Source organism: Poecilia latipinna, unplaced genomic scaffold (genome assembly GCF_001443285.1).
Source record: "Poecilia latipinna isolate Pla-1442-1.1 unplaced genomic scaffold, P_latipinna-1.0 Scaffold3474, whole genome shotgun sequence".
NCBI classification, from domain to species: domain Eukaryota; kingdom Metazoa; phylum Chordata; class Actinopteri; order Cyprinodontiformes; family Poeciliidae; genus Poecilia; species Poecilia latipinna.
Window position 1 is genome coordinate 37,195 of NW_015116090.1, and position 9,130 is coordinate 46,324.

At 41.4% G+C, this 9,130-nt stretch overlaps 1 protein-coding gene across 4 annotated transcripts in view; it reads left to right on the top strand.

The window, feature by feature from the left end:
• Positions 1–7,604, top strand: part of stambpl1 (STAM binding protein-like 1) — a 39,770-nt gene extending 32,166 nt beyond the window's left edge. For 3 of the 4 annotated variants that reach the window (XM_015023967.1, XM_015023968.1, XM_015023970.1), the window contains 7 exons: positions 1,752–1,967; positions 2,407–2,554; positions 2,750–2,874; positions 2,966–3,103; positions 4,866–4,978; positions 5,059–5,158; positions 6,828–7,604. In XM_015023967.1, coding sequence (XP_014879453.1) covers positions 1,752–1,967; positions 2,407–2,554; positions 2,750–2,874; positions 2,966–3,103; positions 4,866–4,978; positions 5,059–5,158; positions 6,828–6,884 — 897 coding nt within the window. In that variant the 3' untranslated portion in view covers positions 6,885–7,604. The remainder of the gene's footprint in view (positions 1–1,751; positions 1,968–2,406; positions 2,555–2,749; positions 2,875–2,965; positions 3,104–4,865; positions 4,979–5,058; positions 5,159–6,827) is intronic. The other variant, XM_015023969.1, reaches the window with a different exon arrangement.
• The last annotated feature ends 1,526 nt before the right edge of the window (positions 7,605–9,130 follow it).

Below are 9,130 nucleotides of genomic sequence, written 5' to 3' on the forward strand. Positions count from 1 at the left end.
TATATACACATATCCAGTATGACTTTGTAATTTAACACCTTGAAATTGGGCTTTCAAGGTGTTTATGAAATTCCACTATCAGGAAGTAATCACAACAGTGCTCCTCTATTATCCCCTTAGCAACATTTTTACCAGTGTTGCACTAAAAGGTAGCTCATATAATGAGCTCAGCAGATGCACAGTTTCACCAGGTGATTGCTAATTGGTGCTGACTAGTCTGAAGGAGTCCGGGGAGTCGTCGGGGAGGGATGCTCTGTAAGGCATGAAGCTCAGTCTTGTAATCTTGGTTCCACCAAGCGTTTTTCACAGCTGAATGTCTGCTATGGGACATTAAAGGATTTCTCAAACATGCATGAAAAAAAATCAAGGCAACACTCCAGGTATGTTTTTGATGAGGGAATAACATAATACATTATGTAAAGCTTTTACATAATACTTCCCCTTTAAATTAAGTGTTCATCTTATTAATCAGATAAGGTAACTAGTTTGATCATAGTTGTCCTCAGACATCTGTCAGTTTTTCACATCTCTCTATTGATTATAGATTATGATTTATTGAGTCAATGATTAGTGACGTGCACCCCCTGCCATGAGGCAAGAAAACTGCCTGCCTCACCTCCAATCTATTCTCTTAAGTTTCTGATCACTCCTCAGCACACGAAACACGTTACACATACAGTTGGTGACAAAAAACACAGTAAATTATATAAATATGCTAAATTATGTAAAATCAGTTCATATATTAAATGTTTTTTAACAATTTTATTGGTGGCATATGTCATGATGTAGCGGTGTATGGTGGTGAGAATGAACGCAGAGGACCCAGGTTGAAAGATGAAGGATGAATTTATTGGAAGCAACTCCAAGATCACCATCCAAGAAAAGTCCAAGAAAACAGGCAGCACAGTGAGCGGAGATAAAGCTAACACTGGTAGCGACTGATCAGGAGAAGACTGCACACGAGAGCTGACGCCAACACAGGACTTAACAGTTCAACTGTGCCGGCAGACAAACTATCATTAGACAAGACTTAACATACGACATACGACTATCATTAGACAAGACTTAACATACGACATACGACAAGGATCCGACAAGAGACAAAGACAACAGGTGGACTTATATACACAGGGAGGATAATCAGGGAATGAGACACACCTGGGAACCAATCAACAGGGAAGACAGGACAGGGACAGGACTAAACACAGAAAACCTGAAAAATAACTACACAGAAAACACGGCAAAAACAGCATACAGAGAGGAATATGTTCTTGTCGAATGGCAGCCAGTGCAGTTAGTGAGAGGTTGGTAATCCCAGGTGAGGCTCAGCTCGCTGTTGCCTCACCAGCTGCGCTTCTGAGCATTTTAATAGGAAATTGTGAAAATTCAGCAATTTTGAAGAAAAAATAATCAAAATTGGTTAAGTTAAATGAAAAATAAATACTTTAAAGTGCAAACCACAGGGTGAAAATATCAATATAAATGATCTTATCATTGTATATTATTTTTCCACAATGACAGGCCTCCCCTGACCACATGTCACTGGGTATGATTGTGGGTAATGCCCTCTACATGGAGAGTAAATGTGATCTTTTGTTCAGTGATGGTGATCAGATAGAGTTGCATCTATTGGTTTATTGGATCAATAATGGATCTCCTGTGTCTGTAAATATAAAACTATTTATCAGTAAAGAGGAGACTTCTACTACCTGCATTCACAGCACACCAATCTGATCCAATTGTTTCTTCAGGGCCAGGCCAAGGTGGTGGATGGGTGTGGTCAGCACCTACAGCAGCTGTCTTTGTTGGATGAGGACAGGCAGCGCCTCTTGCTGCTAGAGGAGGAGAAGCAGCGAGTAGCAGCACTGCGACAGATGCAGATAGAGTCAGAACAGTTTCGCTACTTTGAAGATCAGCTGAGGCGTCAGGAGCTGGCTAATAAGAGAGGAGAGGAGGCAGCGCTGAAGGTGCTGCATCACTACTTAGATTTCCCTATTATACGCCATAGTGAAGTAGTGTCTCTATTATATTGTAGCTGTATAGTAATATGTATGGTAATGTTTTTCTTTTGTTTAGTACTGTGAAATACCATCTGGTATTTTATTGTACCCATTAGTATTGTTTAGTACTCAGTAGAACTGCTTTACTGTGCATTATTTAGTAATACTCTAAGATAATTATCCTGTGGTAATCTCTAGTAGTGTTCTCTAGTACTGCACAGTACCTTTTTAGAAATTGAAAATACATTGCAATAGTTTAGTAATACACAATTCTCTGTAGTACTCTGCAGTACTATGTGTTGTACCCTTTGTAATATTCTGAGTGGTACTTTGTAGGGGTCTGTGTGGTAATGTATTATACTATGTATCTGCAGTACATAGTGATGCTGTATGTGGTTTCCTGCAGTTGCAGACCAAAGTGCCTGAGGTCCCAGCTGGCTGCTGTTTGTCTAAGCAGTCGATCAAAAGCAGCATATATTCTCAGAGGGTGGACCCAAACAGAAACAGGCCTGTGACTGTGACCCAACCAGTTGCTGCGTTAGCAGGAATACACAGTGAGTACACACAGCTGCAAATGGTTTTTCTGCTCCCAATGCTAATTCAATCTGTCTGAAACCAAGCTGGGTCAGACTCGGAGGGAGTTCTCAAACCTTTGGTGTTTGTTCCTAAGGAATCGCCGTGCAAATCTCAAACATGGTAGCATAAACAGAGCTCTAAGGCTTCAGTGTGAGTTGATTTCATCTGTGCAGATAAGAGGGTGGAGGGTCTGAGGCGGGTGGTGATTCCCAGAGATCTGACGCATCGGTTCCTCCTGCTGGCTGACTCCAATACGGCCAGAGGAATAGAAACCTGCGGTGTCCTCTGTGGACGGTTGGTGAGTTTTTGGGTAGAAAGGAAAAATGTTCCTCGCCAAAACAAGAAAACAAAACTTGATAAGGTTCTCTCTGACTGTGTATGTCTCTCAGACCCATAACGAATTTGTGCTGACTCATGTGGTGATCCCAAAACAATCAGCTGGACCGGATTTCTGCGACATGGAGAATGTGGAGGAGCTGTTTGGATTCCAGGACCAACAGAACCTGCTGACAGTGGGGTGGATTCATGTATGACGACACATTAATAAGGCACTTTCTAAAGTATTTAGATGTTCTGTTCTTTTTAACGATAGGTTCTTATACAAAGCACTATGTGTCCTCTCACAGCCCACACCCACTCAGCCCTAACTTTTAAAAGGACCTCAGTTTTTCCCTCTGTTTCCGCTTCATTTGCATCAGCTTGTATTACTCTGGCAACAGCACAATACGGCACAATCCAGCAAGAGATGAGAGGAGTGAGAGTGGACCAGAGATAGGAACAGAGGCATAGTAGTGTCTTTCTGCAATTGTATAAAAGGCTCCAAAGTCAGTGATTTATAGTTTTCAGTTATTATTTGATGCATTTTAATTATTAATATGTGTTTTATGTGAGTGTTGATTGGTGGGATTGATTGGCAGCAACTCACCAGCTTCTCTGTGACGTCTCTCATATGAGAGACGTCACAGAGAAGCTGGTGAGTTAAGGTTTTGATGTTGGGCTGTAGGGGAGCTCATTCCATCATGTGTGCATAAATGACAAGTGAACATTTTAGTTTTATCAGCTGTGATGTGGTTGCATAGTATTATGACTGTTTATTGCATGTGTCAGTTTGTGAATATATTTAGAAGTTTATTTACTTTACAAATGGCGTCTGCTCCGGATGAACGCTGGTTGATTACCCACTTGACTAACCTCCTTCCTCTGTTGAGTTAAATGTATTCCAGTTGTTTTATGATTCTTTGTTTGTTGATTGGTTTGGGAACATTATCAACCACTGTACAGTAAAGCAGCAACTATAATTTACTTCAGGTTTTTAATCCAATATTTGCCGCTAATTCTGCAATGGAAATGTCCCTTTGGATTTTTGAAATAAGAGTCAAGTACCCGAAGTATATTGTTTATACTGATGGTAACTTGATATGAAGAGAATAAGATGATAATGTGATTGTAAAACTTGTTTATTTTGTTTGGAAACAACTGGTGAAAGTTGAAGTTTAGGTTTATTCATATTTATAGTTTATTTACGTATTTATTCGTACTTTTGTCGTATCTGTTATTTCTTCAAAGAAACCATACACTTGTTTGTTAAAGTGTGAGTACATTAAAGTACTGTAGCAAACCAAGATCAGCTTCACAATTACTTTCTACTCCCATTCTCTGAAGTGCTTTAAGAGATGCTCTGGCAGGCACTCAAGTATGAATTTAGTGACACCACCCTGAAATTAGTGTTTGTAGTAAAAACAGTGTTTCCTCCCCTTCAGCATAGTGTCAGTTTAAAACAATTCCAATAACATGCCAATGTCAGTATGATGCAATATAATATCTCAAAGACATATGCCTCCAATTCATATCCATATCCATTTATATAAATACCAAAGTAGTGCAGTCCAATCTGGATATATTCAGATTACATTCAAATCACTTAAATTTAATTGTATTTATGGTGAATCATATGCCAGCTGGTAGAAAGGAGGCCCAACTCATTTCAGTCACTGACTTTGCGGTAATCTTTCCAGCACAGTGAGGAATTGTTAGTAAGGTGTTTCATCTCCCTCTTGTCAGAAATCAGAGCACAGCCAGGTCCGTGTCCTCACTCTGCTCAGGGACAGAGGCTTTGTGTCAGTAGGGTCTAAAATTGTTCAGTCAAAGCAGATGACATTCCATCCTCTCTTAGCTGTTGGTTTCATTGTGTAACCTTTGTGACATCTGGAGATACTGTGGTTCTGTTGTTTCTCTGTCCTCTGGCTTGTGTTGTAGTCTCTGTCACTAATAACTGACCTGTGCACTCAGACCCATCCCTCCCAGACTGCATTCCTGTCCAGTGTGGACCTCCACACTCACTGTTCCTACCAGCTGATGCTTCCGGAGGCACTGGCCATCGTTTGTGCTCCAAAACACAATGAGTATGTGTATGCTAACTCTTTGGACTTCATTTCCTATGAGACTTTTTAGCCTCCTCACTGACCCTAGTTGTGTATCTCAGTATGGGTGTGTTCAGACTCACTGGTGCGGGCATGTTGGAAGTTTCTGGATGCAGACAAAAAGGTTTCCATCCCCACTCCAAGGAGCCTCCTCTGTTCACGGTGAGAGACTCTTCTTGTTCCCATCTTTATCTTGTTACATATGCTAAATATTTTTGTCCTATGTCTCGGTAGGAGGAGACTATGTTTCACGGGTTCCCAATTACAGTCCCTCTTATGAAAGAGGGACTGTAATTGTTGCAGCTACTACTAGCCTGCAACTTTTAGTTGCATTCTTGTTCCAGCATACTTCTTACCTTTCTCACCAGAGGCCAGGATAGCAGCTTTTGAGGATTGTACTTTAGTTTGTCAGTTCATTGTTCATAGATTTATTAGTGCAGAAAAATTACTCAGTTTTTTTTTTTTTTTTTCCTTTCACAAAAAGTTACTCAAGTAAATGTACGGTTGTACATTTACATACATTTATGTACATGTATGTACATACATTTACATACATTTACTTTTGAACATGAATATTAACAACAACGAGGATCGGTCTCCAAATCTGAGGCCATCATTTTGAGCTGGAAAAGGGTGCCCTTTCTAGGTTGGGGAAGAGGTCATAGTTCAAGAGGAGGAGTTTAAGTTTCTTAGCCTGTTGCAGTGAAGAGAGAGCAAAGTCAAATGGCAATAGCTCTCAATTTAGCGACCAATCTATGTTCCTACCCTCATCTATAGATCTATAGGCATGAGTTTGGGTCTTGGCTGAAAGAATGAGATCATGGATACAAGTGAACAAAATGAGTTTTCTCTGCAGGGTGTCTGAGCTCTCCCTTTGAAATAAGATTTCTCACCCCAGTTTCTAACCCTATCTCTGAGTGCAGTTGCTGGTGCTATCAGTTAGCCAGAGGGACTTAGGCCCTGTTTACATGACAACAATTTCTGGTGAAAACGGAAGAGTTTCGTTGTCTTTGCACTGTACATTTACACAAAAATAGTGAATGTTTTCTCTGGCAACAGCACAGTTTGGCTTCGGCGAAGTTGTCCCACTTTCTTCACTTTTTTGCAACTACGCACTCATCAGACACACAAACACACATACGTAGTGTGTGTTCCCCCAGATACTGAGGGAACAGTATCTGATGATGAAATGCAAATCCACATAACAACGGCTTTCAGGTAGAACTTTTTTTTAACGCATGTGCACTTAGTTCCAAAGCACCTAGCACCAACTAGTGGCGTGTTGAGGGCATTGCACCTTTTCAATGTGTACCGTTACTGTGTAAACAAAGATGAATGTCTTCATGTAAATGGTTTAATAGAAATGGAACAAAACTTCCATTCTCATTGGATCATTGTCATGTAAACAGGGCTTTAGAGTAGATCCACCGCTTCTCCACGCCAAGAGAAGCCAGTTGAGATGGCTTGGGCACCTGTTAGGATGCCTCCTGAACCCCTCCTTGTTCAGGTGCTCCAGGCATGTCCCACCAAGAGGAAACCTAGAGAAGTCTTAGTCTCTCCAAGACACACTGGAAAGGCTAAGTTTCTCGGCTGACCTGGGAACGCATTGGGATTCATCACAGGAGCTGGCCCAAGTGGTGGGGGAGAGAGAAGTCTGAGCCTCCTTACTTAGGCTGCGACATTTGTAAGCCAATCCCAGATAAGTGGAAGAAAATGGGATAGATGAATTTATATCCGTGCACATTTTCAAATCTGTTTTAATTTAATTAGATTTAATGGAGTTTGACTCACCTGCTGCCTTTCATAACTCTAGCCCCTCTGGTCTTCTCAGGTCTGTAAGCACGTGGTGGTCAGGGACTACAAGCTCAACCTGTTGGACCTCAGATGACAACAGAAGGGCAGTGCTTTCCTTCTTACTGCCATGCTTTTGTGCTAAAGAGGAAGCTGTAAGCTCATTGCCTCAGCGTTTGTGTGAACCTATCGGCTGCTCTCACAGTGGCACATCTGTTTTTCTGCTTCTTGTATGTGATGCAGTAGACTGGGTTTTCTGTACCTAAAAACACATCAGAAGTCATCAGAAGATTGAGTCCCTTCACATTGACACGTACAGTATAAATTATACTGCAACCCTATGAACTTTATATGAACATATATTTCCTGAATCTGCTGTGAAATATTTTTTTTACTCGTTTTAAACACAACAGATGGGATTTTCCCTATAGTGATGTTAGAAAAACACCAAAACCTTTTGAAAATACTGTGTTTTGTTTTTTACTCTTCAATTTTTGATCCTCTGAAAAGCTCAGTAACCTGCAGCTGATCTGTTCAGACTTCGCATCCATGAGACACAAGAACAGTCAAATTCATAACTGAAGATCATAGTCAGTCTACAGGTTCCCTTTTGTGTTCATGGTTTTACCTCAAATTAACAGGCTAGTTGCAGTTGCATTAGACCCCATACAGCTCTGCCTGACAGGCTATGCCTGAAAACGGTACTCAGGGCTTTAACAATGCTGTATATGCGGCCGACTGCAGCTTTCTGAATGACTCAGCTGATCCAGTTAGTGTTCTGAAAGAATAAATATAGTTCATTCTTGATGTGGCAAAGTCAAAATGAGGCCCTAATGTTTCAGTTTGTCACCATAGAAACATCAAGTCTGCTGGTCACTCTTGTCATGATGGGTTCTAGTTTTCTAACCCACATGCAGAAACACCAGGTGGAGAACAGAAATCAGTTAAATGGTTTACTGTAAGAAACAGAACAATAATCAGAGCAGTGGGTCCTGGGGATGACGGCAATCAGGGTCAGTGGATCACTGGAGTAGGAGAGAGGAGGTGGTGAGTTTGAGGGTTGTAGAAAAAGGCAGTTTCGAAACAAATGGACTGGTCTTACTTGTGTTGGAGGTGCATTTGATCCCGGGAAGGGTTCACTGAGGTTACCAGGTAGTGGTCACGATGGAGGGCTTGCTGCTTAGGCCGACGGGTGGACAGCGGTGTAGGGCCGGCAGGTAAATTTCAAGTTTCCGGCGGAGAGGAGCGAGGGAGACAGCCAACTGAGAAATCCAGGAAGGTTTGGTTAACTGCGGAGGTGTCAGTGGAATTCGGGCAACCAGTGGGTAACATCCACGGCGTCACAAGGGAAGCAATGCACAGAGAAAGCCAGGAGCTTGGGCAACTAGTGGGTAACATCCATGGTGTCATGAGGAATCACCTGAAGAGGAGGCACACTGAGATATTACTTGGAGGTACTCAATGAGGAAAACACAGAAAGATAACACGGAGGCCTGATGTACCAAACATTGGCTAACACTCTGGCAAAGGAGTGTTGGCCGTTCGCTCCTCATATACTCCTCCAGATGATCTGACAATTTGCAGGTGTGCAGGTAATCCAAGAACTAGGTGCCCTCTGGTGGTGAAAAGGGGAAAACAGCAGCAAAACCCAGTGCACCACCCCGGTTCCCAACAACTCTGAGCTGACTGGACCGCTCACACCATGGTAACTCTTAGTCCACCGGTCACCTATGTCAACAGCAAAATCTGAAATAATGTAAAACTATTTACTGCCAAAGAAACAGTATTTTCAGTTATTTCTACATATACCTAGCCTACCTACACCCAAGTAATAATAATAGATCTTTACTTAATTACTTTTAATTAGAACTTTAATTTTAGGTGAGGGTTAATCACATTTTAACTTAAGCAGTATGTGTTGACAACATTGAGTTGGGATTTTGTTCTGTACCCAGATTGCACATGATGGCAATTCAACATTGAATTAAAGTCTTTTGCAAACAAGCCAACAGTGAAGTGGCTGTGTGGTTGGGACATCTCACTCATGTAAATAGTTGGGATGGACCGCTCCACTCCTTGTAGTAAGATGTAGATGTTTTTGTGTCAATATATCACACACAAACAGTAAGTAAGAATTTTTATGAACAAGTAAGAAAATGTACAGAAAAGAATTCGCACCCACTATACTCTACAGTGCTTTTAAAAATGTGATAACCCTCCCTCAGTAATAAAATGCTCTCACCCAGAGCTCCGATGAGGAGAAGATGGGAAGGGGTGTGACAAAACAGCATACATTGATTCAACATTGATCAGACATTGGCATTTCATTCATTAGATTTCAAC